The 14,030-nt window shown below is 56.6% G+C and overlaps 5 protein-coding genes across 5 annotated transcripts; 3 read left to right on the top strand and 2 right to left on the bottom strand.

Moving 5' to 3' along the window:
• Nucleotides 1-53: 53 nt before the first annotated feature.
• On the bottom strand, nucleotides 54-1,888 carry CH63R_03255 (Serine carboxypeptidase; the record flags this gene model as incomplete). Its single annotated transcript, XM_018298230.1, has 3 exons — nucleotides 54-1,349; nucleotides 1,449-1,630; nucleotides 1,702-1,888. 3 exons carry the CDS (start codon nucleotides 1,886-1,888, stop codon nucleotides 54-56), a joined length of 1,665 nt encoding a protein of 554 aa, XP_018163046.1.
• A 3,742-nt stretch (nucleotides 1,889-5,630) lies between these two features.
• Nucleotides 5,631-6,215, top strand: CH63R_03254 (uncharacterized protein; the record flags this gene model as incomplete). The annotated part of the gene is made up of 2 exons (XM_018298229.1): nucleotides 5,631-5,981; nucleotides 6,048-6,215. 2 exons carry the CDS (start codon nucleotides 5,631-5,633, stop codon nucleotides 6,213-6,215), a joined length of 519 nt encoding a protein of 172 aa, XP_018163045.1.
• Nucleotides 6,216-6,767: 552 nt separating this feature from the next.
• Nucleotides 6,768-8,331, bottom strand: CH63R_03253 (Integral membrane protein; the record flags this gene model as incomplete). Its single annotated transcript, XM_018298228.1, is given in 6 exon segments — nucleotides 6,768-7,197; nucleotides 7,295-7,325; nucleotides 7,391-7,455; nucleotides 7,514-7,685; nucleotides 7,691-8,063; nucleotides 8,152-8,331. Coding segments are annotated over 6 exon segments (1,251 nt in total).
• Nucleotides 8,332-10,531: 2,200 nt separating this feature from the next.
• Nucleotides 10,532-12,093, top strand: CH63R_03252 (Sterigmatocystin 8-o-methyltransferase; the record flags this gene model as incomplete). Its single annotated transcript, XM_018298227.1, has 4 exons — nucleotides 10,532-10,771; nucleotides 10,839-10,968; nucleotides 11,029-11,152; nucleotides 11,274-12,093. 4 exons carry the CDS (start codon nucleotides 10,532-10,534, stop codon nucleotides 12,091-12,093), a joined length of 1,314 nt encoding a protein of 437 aa, XP_018163043.1.
• Nucleotides 12,094-12,494: 401 nt separating this feature from the next.
• On the top strand, nucleotides 12,495-13,999 carry CH63R_03251 (Maltose o-acetyltransferase; the record flags this gene model as incomplete). The annotated part of the gene is made up of 2 exons (XM_018298226.1): nucleotides 12,495-12,535; nucleotides 12,598-13,999. The coding sequence occupies 2 exons, from the start codon at nucleotides 12,495-12,497 to the stop codon at nucleotides 13,997-13,999; spliced, it is 1,443 nt and encodes a 480-aa protein (XP_018163042.1).
• Between the last annotated feature and the right edge of the window lie 31 nt (nucleotides 14,000-14,030).

Below are 14,030 nucleotides of genomic sequence, written 5' to 3'. Positions count from 1 at the left end.
GTTTAAACACCACGTCGATCCCCAAGCGGATCAGACCTCGCTTTCTCTTCTGCTCACAATTCCTCGCTGATTATTCCCAAGTCCTTGGCCTTTGTGGAGAAAGGTGCCCGGGAGCCAAAGTCTTCCACCTTGCCCAGAAGAACCTCCAAGGCCCGGAACGAGATGGACGGAGCATCTCGCCCGAGAAAGTGCCCGGCCATGGGCGTCTCAAAGTACGTGAGCCCGCGCTCCTCGTGCCAGACCCCCAGCTCCCCTGCGCCCGCCAGCGTCCCCAGATCCGCGTTGCTGTGGTAGGGGATGCGCAGCTTCGTCTCGGGCCGCCTCTGGAAGCCGTGGGCGCCGGCCCAGGTCATGTTCTGGATGGCCAGCAGCGTCCCCGTGGACTGCATGATGAGGTCGCGGAGGCCGTGTCCGATGATGACGTTCCCGGTCCTCTCGACGACGCCCGGGATCACCGGGAGGCTGCCCGGGCCCGGGTCCTGCGAGCGGTCGAGGTCGTCCACGAAGACGGGGTCCTTGCTGCAGAAGCGCCACTCGGCGTCCGCGGGGGCGTTGATGGCGGCCTTGACGTCCGCGCGGTCAAAGTACACGGGGCCGTCGGTCGGGTGGTACCCCGTGCCCTCGCTGAAGGCGACGGGGTCGAAGGGCAAGGGGCACGTCCGGAGGACGTTGTAGATGCTGAAGCACGGGTTCGCGTCCTTGGCGGCCTCCGCGAAGGCCGTAAAGGAGTCGCACTCCGGGACGTAGTCGCCCCAGCGGAAGGCGCCCGGGATCTTGGCCGGCTGCGGGCCGGAAGGGGGAAAGGTGAGGTACCGGTCGACGTAGGCCGCGTACCCACAACGGTCGTCGATCTCGGCGATGGTGGCGCGGACGGTGTCGTTCAGGACGAAGGCGGGACCCCAGTAGTCGATGACCCTGGCGACGCCAAAGTCCTGGCCGAGCACGCCCTGGGAGAGGACCGGGTCCAAGACCATCATGCCCTTGACGCCGAAGTAGCCGGCGTCGTCCGCGTCCGCGTCCCGGGCGTCCCGGGCGTCCAGCATGGCGGCCGAGATGTAGGGCGTGAACAGGCCGCTGTAGGACGAGCCCGCGACGTGGACGTTGTAGCCGCGCAGGTCGAAGGTGTCGACGAAGCGCCTCCAGAAGCCGAGAAACTGCCGCGCGACGTCGCGCTGGTCCGTCGCCGTGACGGGCCCGCGGGAGAAGCCCGTGCCGACGGGCTGGTCGACCCAGACGACGTTGGCGAGGCGGTGCCAGCTCCACGGGTTCCGGACGGGGGCGTAGGTGCCGGGCTTCCACGATATCGGGCCGTTCTCCTGGAGGAGTTCGCCGATGGAGGAGCAGCCGGGCTACCGGGCAACGAGACATGTCAGTCAGCTGCGGCACGGTTGTGAGAGAGCGGGTGAGAGCGAGGGAGCGAGTCGGAGAGATAAAGAGAAGTGACTCACGCCCCCCGTCAGCCAGATGACAATGTCCTTGTTCTCGGAAGGCGTTTCCTCGGGGAAGAACCAAAAGTACAGCTCCTGCGTCTCGTTGGCGCCCTGGGAGGTGTCGACCGGGAGGAGTCCGGCGTAGGATTCGCCGGCGTCAAAGGCGACGTTTGGGATGTTGGTGCCGTTGACCGAGAATTCTATTTTTGCTTCAGTGTTAGAGCTGTTTGTCCTGCAAGACGATTCTCTCCGCTAACAGATTGACACCCACTCGATGTCTTTTCGTTCAGGAACCTGTGCTTCTCGTGTCCTGGCCGGGCCTTATGCGGAGATACTGCTGCCGCCGCGGACCTGTCCTCGTCGAAGCCGTGGTCCAGACGTAGGCCTCGCCCGCCTTGTCGAAACGAGGTCGCCGAGACGGCCGTGGCCCATGCGAACAGGAGCGTGAGTCTCTTCATGATGATGAACCTGCGATACTCAGAACAAGTGCGCGCTCTGCATCAAAGGAGAGTTGTCGTTGCTTTAAACACACAACCTAGGTAGAGAAGCAAGACGGAGAGTAAGACACACGTAAGCTATAGCTTCCGCGCGTAAGCACTACATACGCGTTCGCGCCCCCTTGCGCGCCGATTGCCCTTCTCCACCCGGGGCGGGACGATCCCTTCGCTAGCCTCAGTGGAGAAGACGGGCTTTTGGGGACGGAATGGCAGCCATCGTCTTGCGCGAGTTGGCGTAATGCACGGCGTAGTTGGTCGGCGGTGAGACGCGCCGCGTACACAGGACATCACATCATCGCCTGGTTTCTCCCATGCGTCCATCCCACTCGGCGAGGAAAGGCATTCCGTCCCTTAGGCTGGACTTAACTAAACGTTTTGCCAAGACGGGCCATGGCCATGGTTCAAAAAAAAGTTGAGACAAAATTGCTTGGCAAAGCGCTTGACAGCCAACACGTGTTCAGCACATAGCTTTGTTCCACCCTCAATCGTTCCATAGAGGCGGAACGGCAGTGTACATACGAATCATTGCTTATCCCCGTCAAGCTTGGGCTTCACTGCCGGTACTTCAACCGAGGTTGAAACTGACTTTTTTCCAGAAACGCTCACTTCGCCGGCATTGATCTCGAGATGTTCCGCCTCTTGTTGGTGTGCTCGGTGAGACGGCCAGGGACAGCCACTAGAAAATCTCACACATTGCCTGTAGAAGTTCAGACAGCCTTAATGGATGGGGGTAGCATGTGTGTGTGTGTGTGTAAGGGCATTCACTTTGAGACCCGGGCCCTTCGCGATAATCCCGACAGACCCGACCAACGTGAGCCCGAAGCAGTTGACCCGCAGCCGGAACGCGTGCTCAATGTCCGAGGGTTGGTAGCAAACCTTTTCCACGTTGGATATCGCGTCTGAAGGTTTAAATGATGCTAATTGTTTTAAACGTGCTGCCTAGAGGAGAGGCAGGTCTGTCAACCTGAGCAGTCGACATGACATGTGAGAACACTAATACTGCGTACTTGCCAGTGTCTTGGTGGAATTCCAGACCACATCTAGAAACAATCATTCTGCATCGTTGGGTGGGCCTTCAAGGAAGTCTATGTCCTCAAAAACTCGCCTGAATTGACTTCAACGGTCCCATGAAGCTGTCAGCTAACGCAAAGATAACGCCCTACAGGAGGCAGAGGAGGGCTCCCCCTGATCCCGTATCATCGGCTTCCTGTCCCCCCCCTGGTCGACATCACTGGCCTGCTTTCGGGCGGACCTACCCAGATCGATCCGGGAAATTGGCTACGATAGGTATCCCCGGTAAGGAAGCGGAAGGGTGGGATGCTTCAGACTCGAGACGTCTCTTCAAGATAAACTTTCCCCCTCATGCAGTCATCAGACGATGAGCCGAGAAGGGGGCCTGCTTCTACCCTCCATCTCTTCAGCCTCTCAGCTATTGCCGTCGTGAGCGTCGACCTCTCCATGAGCTCGGCTTTATCGAAGCCACGGCCTCGCTGATCTCGGGTTCTGGCCATCAGGTGGGGTTCCGCCGAGGTAAATTGTTTACTAGAACCGGACTAAGGTATGCTTGATTTGGCATACTGACAATGCTTATCTCTTTAGTAGTAATCGCGGCTTTAGCCTCCTACAGATCCCATCCAGCCAGAACTGGTCTTTCCTGATCGTTAACTCCAAAGGTCCCGACGGACACTTCCAGGGTGGTTGTTATATGATAGCCTAGTCGAGTCAACACCTGATGAGGAGCTCTGCTTGGGTGAAGCCTTCCCCCAAATAACAAAGGCCTATTGGTGTATAAGTCATGCTGTCTCGTGCTGCTACTCCGCTTCATCAGTAATCGCACGGGGATTTCGGGATCGGCCTTTTGCCAAGGATGCCGAGGGGACTGTTCTCCCGTCAAGCGACTGGGTGTACAAGTCTAGTGAAAGAGAGGGTGTCGGGTTTCAGTAGCGTTGGATAAGGCAGAGTCCAATGCCCCCCTCATAACGATTCTCATACTTGTGGCGTGTCTTCTTCTCGCGAGGGGATCTGGTAAGCAGTGTGTCATTTCAGCGGCAACTCGGCAGTGCTTCAACCACCTGCCCTGACTGGCATCATGGTCTAATGCTTTCTCAACTGGGCACCATGTTGGAAGAAGCACGCGGCTCTTAGGTTTCGTGCGGGACGTCAGTGTAATCCCAACGGAACTGTCTCCAATCCCGTGAAATCAGAGGGTTAGAGAGCGGGAGCACAATTATGGGATAGCAAGTGGGAAAGTTTGCCAACATGGGCTGACCCAACATCTCCCATGTGGGCAGTCGAAACCGAACAGACGTCCCGGTCTGGGCACGAATCGGAGGTGGTCGCAGCCGAGATTCAAGGCCAGTCGCAAAAGGCATCTCATTTTCCGCTCAGCATACTTCTACACTGGACAACTAGGTGACAGGGCGGTATTGCACATCCTAACCGAGGCCCCGTGGCGGCCTTCTTCTGGCCAAGTAAACGAGCTGGACTGGGATGAGAGGCGAGGGGAAGCCCCTGTCTATTCCGTTCTGAGTGAGGGCAAGGGAAAAAGAAGGGCTTCACGAAACGAAATACGCCTTCGGGCTGCAGCTTTTGAGGACGGGTGTCTGAACTGCCATCCGTTCCTTTTAGGACCTGGATGAAATGGGGCCGCCGTTCCCGCCAGTTGAAGATGCACGTCGCACCCACTCGCGAGCGGGAGACGATCATAGAAAGAAAAGAAAAGCCTGGCCCGTTAAAAGCGTATCAGCATCGCTAAGCTTTTCGGGCGCATGGGCTGTTTCGAGATAGGATACATGGGATAGAAGAAACGGTCTTCGGACGAGTCATGGGTCTGGCCATGTTGCTCGTCGGCACGAGTGACACCATGAGGGGAAAAAGGGGAGGGGGGGGGGAGACACCTTTGTTAGGGATCATGACCTTTTCAATCAAAGTTCAAGATTCGAGACGTGAGGCTGTGACGTCTGATTGTGGCTTACAGCGGCTCTTGAGTATTTCAAGAGAAACCCAAGCCCCCCTGGACATGTTCGGACTCGTGGTGTCTTGCACGAACGGCGGCTGAGTCGCGGTAAAGGGGGGGAACGGGACTCAGGAGGGAGAGTCCTCAAGTCGACAAAAAGACCCGGTGATTGTGATTCGCGGACTGCTTGGCTAATCTGATACCCTGAGCCTCAATGCATTGTCGGTGCGTCTGGACAGTCAGGGAAATCCTACCTTCGTCCCAAAGTTGTCAAGGTTCGAAACAAGCAGCACTGCGTGCGACTCGGGCGACTGGGCCAAAACACTCGAGAAAGTCTATCATCCAGAGGTTTCAATCTCCCATGGTTGTTGTGGCTCGCCATATGCTATCCGTCCTCCGGTTTCCCCCCCCCCCCATCTCGCCGCGGCCTCATCTCATGATTTTGCCTCGTTCAGTTGGGCCGGGACTGAACGGATATTGCGCCTCGCCGTCGGGACTTGGGTATAAAGAAAGATGGAGCCCATCCGAATCTTCAGCATTCTGGTTCTGCGCTGAATCTGGATTCGGGACATCGTCGTCGTCAATAAACTAAACAACAGCAAACGGTCTTTACAACCCAAAGGACGGGCCCCTCGCCACGTTGCAAGTAATTGTTCATACTCAACTACATTAAATCTCTTGATTTTTCCTTACCAAGTAATCCCTAAATCTCTACGAACTGAGCAACCGCCACCCGCAACAGCAATAATGAAGTCCTACGCCGTCCTCCTGTCCTTCGCCGCCCTGGCCCTCGCCCAGGGGGCGAACCCGGTTCCCCGCCCTCCCCGCCCGTCCCCCCCGGCGGCCGGAGACACCCCCGCCTGCGCCGAAGCCAAGATCCTCGCTGCCGGCATCGCGCTCAACATCCAGATCCAGCAACAGGAGGTCAACGGCCTCAACGCCGTCATGCAGGCCCTGCAGGCGAACCCCCCCAACCCCCAGCAGTTCCAGACCGCCAAGTCGAACCTCCTGTCTTTTGTCAGCGACGGAATCCAGGTCCGCCAGGCGAACCAGCTCATCGCCCCGTCCGGAAACGGTGCTACCCAGGGGCTGGCTGTGGTAAGCCAAAAACCTCACAAATGTTGATTTCCTGTGGACGGGGCATTTTCTAAAAAAAGATGATAGGTTGCCAACGCTCAGCTGAGCGAGCTCCAGAAGGTCGCCGGCCTCACCGGAAACCCCCAGCAGGACACGCCGGTCACCCAGTCACTCATGATGGACTTCACCGGCGGTATCAAGAAGAACATGGAGAACCAACAAGCTGTAAGCGAGAGCCCCTCTCGAAATTCGTGACTACTATGACGCGTCGCTGACCTCTCTGCTTTCCTTGGGCCGTTGTTGGTTGCTAAGGAGCGAGTTATTGCTATAGCGGGTCATCATAATGAAAAGCGACGACATATTCGGGCAACGGCGTTTGGCGGACTCGCCTGTATCCCATACTTCTTTCATAATTCATCATAACGCCATGGTCGGGACTCGGGCGAAGTTGATCCTCAGCGAAGTCTCGATCGGGTTGGAGTGTGCCACCACCGTAGGTTTGCTTTAAAAGCCAATCATCCGACCATTTTCTTGGTTCCATTTTCCATGACTTGGGGCCAACACTACTGCCTCTTGACAAATTCCAATTGTATAAGGCCTGCAAGTGGTCATCTGCTGGCTTCTTGCGGCCATTGCAAACTATCGCAGGCGCACGGAGCCCGGTAACCATTTCGAAAAATGACGCGGCAAGGTCTTAGAGAGCTTTTAAACCGCAGGGAAACATAACCCCGAGTACGTGGATGTTCCGATTGAACAGATCTGAAGGGTCCGGTGTCATGGCTTGTGAACCCCACAGCAAAGCCTACTTCATACGGGCATCCATCTCCGTGATGCCGTGTTTTCTTGCCCTTGCCTTTGAATCTCGTACGATACCGTCACCTCGTCGGTTCGGACAATCCTGCAGTCTGCGGGTTGCGCTGGCTCGGCGTGGCTCAAGCCGCCGTGCATTAACCTCGGGGCCAACGTCCACGTCTGCTTGCTTGGTGTCAGGATGTTCTCCTGGCTGTCGCCCTCGATGATGGTGAGACCGAGCTCGTCTCTCGGTTTCTTCTTTGGTTTCCGTTGGCCTAGTTCAATGTCGCCGCCTCGAGAATTGCTATTTGAGCTACGATATCCGTAGGACGGTGGCTCCTTCGACCCCTTGGTGGAGCTGAAAGGGCTGTGCTTCAAGATCGGCTCTAGGAGCGGTTGCATGACAGGAATCGAGCTGGCGATGATGATTGTGCTTCCTTCAACTCTAGATGGAGAAGTTAGAGCGTTATCACCAACCACTCTGGTTCTTGTTACTTATTGGGCCGATAGGCCTCGCCCTTGGAATGCGCCGGTTCACTCACATAGTCCATATCACCAAATCCGAGGTGTCGTCTACCGAGCAATTAGCCTCCGTCAACCTAAATTTGTCTGATACCACGAGAAAGTAAAGCCCTTACAAGAAAAGTCCTCGCTCCCGAGTGATGGAATACGAGTCGCTTTGTATATTGCCACAACGCAAGAGCTACACATGGTATTAGCAAAATGCACAAAACAAAAGCGGCGGACGGATTTGTTCGTACACTCCACCGATACCTAGAGCACAAGATAGCGCAATCTTCTTTTTCAACGGCATCTGGAGATGAAACAGGACCACTGTCGGACACACGGCAAGATAAACATCTACAAAAGCCGAAAATGCTGCATACACGCCGTCAGTTCCTGGGCTGCGGCCAGAGGGGAATCTCTGGGCAACTTACCAGCAGCATAAACAGAAAACCAAATCAAGATATCCGTGCTGATGCAGGTGCCTTTGATGGAGAAATCCCAAAGTGACCTCGCCGGCGTACACCGCCCGAGCAGAAGTCCGGCTGTCACCCACAGAGTCAACTGACACCAAATACCCAGCCACCACAGAAACCACTTGTGAAGCCTTCCGGGGTTCATCAGTCGTGTGAGGAGAGACACGACGGCCAGTTTAGGGAGACCGAACGACATTATACCGGGGCAGAAGGCGGCGGTCGTCCAGAGGATTGCACCCTGTTGCTGCTCGGTCGATAGGAGAGTCATGTGTTTGCCGTTGCCGGCTTTCACTGCGAGGGTCGAAAGGGCCGTTGCGATGCATCCGCACACCTGAAAGGCGTGGCATCATCCGTTAGCTGTCTACGCAACTACGCCCTCGCCCGTGGCCGCTCGCGAAACGGGATGACTGACGCCTTACCTGGCCAAGGAGGACAAAGTAGTCATCACTCTGAAATTTCCCCATAATCCTTCCCCTGACATAGATGCGACTGAGAACGAATACCGTGCTGATCGCGGTGGCCATCCAGCAGACGATGAGAATGCTCGGCCCTTTGTCTTGGGCCTTCCAAGCCTCGGAGCCAACAGGTGGACTCGACATGTTTGTCTGGCGAACAAAGACGGTATGCCAAGTGTTCCCGGGTACCTCTAGACTTGGCGGGAGCGGAGGATACTGAAGAATTGCCCGTATGGTTCCCACGAGCTGGGCTCACGCGGCAACCCGAGCTCCCCGGGCATACAGACGGGCGTAAAGGGCGGGGCCGGCGGAGTTCGCATGAACCGGATCCCTGCCTCCAAAAACAAGCACAACAAGCGTAGAGCTTACGAGACCAACAGATGTGTACAACCGCATCAAGAAAAGTCACCAAGAAATCAAGCTCGAGCGGACAACTAGCGGAAGGGGAAAGTAAAAAAGCGCCTGGAGGGGGGGAGAGCGAAATCTTGTCCGGGGTTTAACGCTCAGAGACACTATGGTGCTTTGTCACTCATCATCCCGGAAACCATTTCCCACGTGTGAAGGCCAGGGATCAATGGTAGACCTAGTCCCGAGTCATTCGTGTGTAGAAACCATGGTTTGGTACGACTCATCTCATCCTCTTTCCTCGGGAGCTGGGCTGGTTCGAATACAACGGTCAAGATTCCGACTACAGACGCCAAAGGACTGGCTTGAGCCTCGCGTCGAGCGTCACGTTGCCCTTCTATTCGCGCCACCTTCACATCCTTCTCCAACATCTCGGTTGTCGCCGGTAATAATGAAGCAATAGAATCATTCTCAAGTGGTACAGAATATGAGAACAACACAAACCGCAAGCTGGTGTACTGCAACAGCTCCGCTCACCGCAGGAGTAGATGATGGAGTTTTGAAGGCAAGCGCCCCTGCCACGAGAACAAACTCAATGACTACGATGCAAACCACCGGTGTAATAATGCTGCTCTCACGCCACCTTTAACCCATGAGAGGTCGTTTTCCGCGGGTTTGCTCCTGAGCTTTCAACCGTAATAGAGGTATACTGTCATTCTCGCCAGGGTAGGCATGTAGAGTAACACGTGGGGAAGCGGATCATCGGGGAAGCTGACGGAATTGCGGCGGCATTCGCTCCAGCACAGAAACATCATATTAGTCATGTTATGAAAACGGACCAATGGAATGAGGCCTCTCCAAGGAGGTTGCGGAGGACGAAAAGGCAATCGACCAGAGAAAAAGACAACTAACTTCGTTGAAGATGGGAACATTCCTGCTAGTGTCCAGCCACTTCGCACATAACTCGGGGTGCAAAACTAAAACTCCGAGTCGTCAACCAGCACAGCAAAATGTAAGCAATATGAGTGATCGTATCTGCCCAAGACCCGGGATCGTTGACCCACATTGATGGTGAGCCTAGATGTGTGTGTGAACCAACGAGGAGCAAACGGGGTTGGCCGCATGAGATGAACCCAGGAATAAAACATCATACCTTGCGGCTGATGCAGCGTGTACTCGAGCGTGAGCCGTTGAATCGTTTGAGAGGAACAGGTCTCTTGTCATATCTGCGCGATACGTGGAAGAAGTTGCAGACTCTTGTCATCTTGGAGGGACTGAGCACATGCCCAGTGCTAACGGCGGCGATATCGAAAATCAGTACTAAGCTTTCCGTAGACTGACTGTATGTACAGTCCTTCTCCTCTGGAAAATCAAGTAAACAGGATCTAGGTAACCCCCTCCCCCCTTTCCCATCTACTTCACCCCCATCCATCTAAGGACTTGCCGATCGAGTGGTGGTGGCCGGGTGAAAGCAACTGATGATCGAGTGTGTTCGATTTATCGGGATTCCGAAGCAACGATGTCTTTCTCGTCATGGCGTACAAAAGACTCGGTCCGATATCTAAACAGCCTAAGGCGAGTTATAAATACCCTTCCTTCGGCCAGTGTGTTTGTTCTAGCCAAATGACGCCTCTCGCTTCTCCAAGGCTTGCTACGTATCTGTTTCGCAACAGTCGTAAGTCTAGTTTTACCTGTTTTCATTCACCATGAATGCAAAGTTAAGATGTAAGAAAAAACGATATCAGCCAACTCAGGCACTACAAAACCTAAAGCCTGGGTTCAAACCAAAATTGGAGTCACCTCGATTTTGGCGAGACGTACCCCATCCGAAGGTTTGAAAGTGCTCAGTCACCCGTTGTATTGTCCGACTGATTTGGGGGTGCCGGAAAGCTTATATAAACCACAATTGCTCTGCCAGTGACATCTGTAGATGCACTCTTGCTGCTTGCGTCGACATCACAACATTTCATGTTCGTATCTCTCCTCAGCACCATTCATAATGACGGCTACCAACGGAGCTGAAGAAGCCAAAGCTGAGGCTGTTGTGGATGTCTCGATTGCCACACAGCCCAACGATCTGGATGCTATCCCCGGCCTCTTGAAGGACATCACCGCGGGCGTCGGTGCCCTGTCCTCCGGCGGCGACGAGGCCCGTCATGAGCTCTTGATCAAAGCTCGAACCATGGTCCAGGCACTGGAGAGCCCCAGGGAGACTATGATCAAGCACTGCTGGGGACAGGTAGGGCGCTCATGCTAGACGTCTTCTACCAAACACTCGTCGAGTCTTTGCTGACACATGCCTCGAGACTGGCGCCCTGGCTGGCCTTAACTTTGGTGTCGATTCGGGCCTGTGGAGGCTGATGGTCAATAATGGAGACAGGCCGCAAAAGGTCGGCGAGCTCGCGGGGAGTCTTGGTGTTGACTCGGTGCTGCTCAGTAAGTGAGAGCAGCCCACGCAACGTGGGCCGGACGCAAGTGCTCAAACATCCCTTTCAGGCCGCCTTATGCGCCACCTAGGTGCCATGGGATACATCAAAGAGACCGGGCTCGACGAGTACCGGCCAACCAACTTTTCCAAGTCGATGAGTCTCCCCATGATTGGCGATGGGTACATTGCCATGTGAGTTCATCTGCATCATTCTCCCACTCGTCTATGCACGCACTGTCTCTTGGAGTACAACCTTTCTGTTCCGCTCGGCGCAAAGCGCAACTCCATGGTCCACACTGACCAGCCACAACAGGACTTCTTGCACCGGCGCTGCCCCTCTCAAGTTCCACGAATACTCTCGCAAGAGAGGCTTCAAGAACCCGAACGACGCCCGAGACACTGCGTTGATGTATGCATACAACACAGAAATGGACATGTTTGCGTGGCAGCAGCATCTGGGATGTGAGTGCGACGGGTCTGCAGAGGCAGCAAAGACACTGACAATCATAGACGGCACGCACTTCAACCACCACATGTCGGGCTACCGCCAGGGCCGCGTCCCGTGGTCGGCACCGTCTTTCTACCCCGTGAACGAGAGGCTCATCGCCGGTGCCGACCAGAGCCCCGAGGCCCCCTTCCTCGTGGACATTGGCGGAAGCATCGGCCACGACATCGTTGAGTTCCACCGCATGCACCCGGAGACCCCCGGGAAGCTCATCCTGCAGGACCTGCCTGTCGTCATCGGGCAGATCAAGGAGCTCGACCCGGCCGTCACGCCGATGAGCCACGACTTCCTCACGGAGCAACCGGTGAAGGGCGCCCGCGCGTACTACATGCACTCGTGCCTGCACGACTGGCCGGACGACGTGTGCGCCAAGATCCTGGCGCAGATCAAGGGCGCCATGAGACCTGGGTACAGTAGGCTGCTTATCAACGAGAATGTGATCCCGTCGACGGGCGCCTACTGGGAGACTTCGGCGCTCGACATGGTGATGCTGACCTTGTTCAGTTCCAAGGAGCGCACAGAGAACGACTGGTACAACCTGCTTGAGACGATTGCAGGACTGAAAATTGTCAAGATCTGGAGCGGTGGGAAGGGGGTTGAGAGCTTGATCGAAGTTGAGCTCCCGTGAGACATGGTTCTGAATGTCGAAGTAGTCAGTAGTCACGAGTAATGAGAGGACGCCTGTGTGTTATTTGATGGGGCTGGGTTCACTTGAAAGACTTGAACATACATCAATGAAGTGCCGGATTCCAAGTTGGACGGAAGAATGAGTGGAAAGTGAAAAATGGTGGAAACAGTGAGAACGGCGGGTGAGAGTAAGAGTGAGAGTGAAAATGGAAATGAATGAGACTGACTGAGTTGTTAGTGTTTGCCAAGAACATCCATCACCAACCAGATCGGACTTAAATCCGGGAAAAACCGACGTCCCAAACCGGATTTCTACCCCACATTGCTGAGAAATCGTCTTCTCGCCTCCAATTCATCCAGCTTTTCTCTCTCTCTCTCTCTCACACTCACACGCCTCTCAAGATGCCGCACAAGAGGAGCAGAACGGGCTGTCTCACCTGCCGGTCTGTCTTCTTATCTCCGTGTTGATCCCCCCCCTCCCCACTTCTACTGACTCTCAGTGCAGTGACGAAGGCTATAAGTGCGATGAGGCGAAGCCCCACTGTGGCCGCTGCGTCCGGCTGGGCAAGACGTGCCAGGGGTACGGGCTGCGAGTGAGATGGAAGACGGCCGACTCCTCGACGGACGCAGGGCGGATCATGAAGAAGAGGAGCCCGAGATCCAAAGTCGGTGCGAAGCCTCTGGCGACAGGCTCGTCGTCGTGGTCTTCGTCTTCTCCCGAAGGCGCACCTACGACGCCGAGTTCGGCCTCCGGCTCTTCCGGCACCGGCACCGACCCCAGCCGGAGCAGCAGTCTCATGCGGAACCCGTCCTACGTATCGCCCGACATCTCCCCGATGAACCGCTACCTCCTCCACCACTGGACCGGCTCGCTAGCGGGCGTGATCTCGATGGCGTCGGGCGCGCGGAACCCCTTCCTCGTCCACCTCACGCCCATGATGCACCGCTCTCCCGCCCTCCGCTTCTCCATCTCGTCGATGGCGGCCGGCCACCTCGCGGTCCTCCGCGGGCCCGGCGACGGCGACGAGGTCTTGCGAACGCTCTCCTCGCGCCACATGCTCGCGGCCGTGTCCTCGCTACGCGCGTCCATCGAGACCGAGGACCCGGCGCTCTCGCTCGCGACAATCCTGATGCTCCAGATCTCGGACCGGCTCTTCAACACGGACAGCCGGATCGACCACCTCGCCGGCGCCCGGGCCGTCATCTTACGTTCGGGCGGACCCCGGACCTGGACCGGCGACGGCGCGCAGTTCCTCCTGAGCCTGTGCTTCTACCACGACGTCATGTCGTCCATCTCGCGCACGTCGAGGCCGCTGCTGAGCATGACCAACGTCGCGCCCCTCGAGGGCCTGCCGAGCCTCGCCAAGCTCACGGCCCTGGTCTCGGTCGTCAGCGCCATCAGCAAGATGCAGGGCCAGAGCGGCGAGGCGCACCAGCGGCGGGGGGCCGCGATCCGGCGCGACCTGGACTCCGGGTTCGGCATCGCGGCCGACGGCGACCCGGCCATCGAGCACACGATCCAGGCCTACAGGCACGCGGCCGTCATCTACCTCTACCGGGTGTGGAGTGACGACGGCACGACGCCGCCGCCGAAGCCGTTCCACGCCGAGAGGTGCATCCACCACCTCCTGCAGGTCCCCGTCGCCTCGTCCTTCGTCTCGGCGCACGCGTGGCCGCTGTGGACGGCCGGGTGCGAGTCCATCGACCCCTACCTGAGGCAGCTGGTGCTCGAGAGGCTCAAGGCGATGTACCGGAACCGTCACCTGCCATCGCTCGGGCGCGTACAGCGGGACATGGAAGAGGTCTGGGTGGCCAAGGACACGCAGAGGCTGCAGTTCGGGACGGAGAACGTGGACTGTTGCAAAGTGATCCTGAATAACCGCCATAGAGAGGCGGACTTGGTCTAAGATTATCGAGACTGGTGTATTATTCATATTC

This window comes from Colletotrichum higginsianum, chromosome 2, assembly GCF_001672515.1.
Source record: "Colletotrichum higginsianum IMI 349063 chromosome 2, whole genome shotgun sequence".
Classification (NCBI taxonomy): Eukaryota; Fungi; Ascomycota; class Sordariomycetes; order Glomerellales; family Glomerellaceae; genus Colletotrichum; species Colletotrichum higginsianum.
The sequence above is the reverse complement of the archived record's forward strand: the minus strand, read 5'-3'. Positions and strand labels throughout refer to the sequence as shown.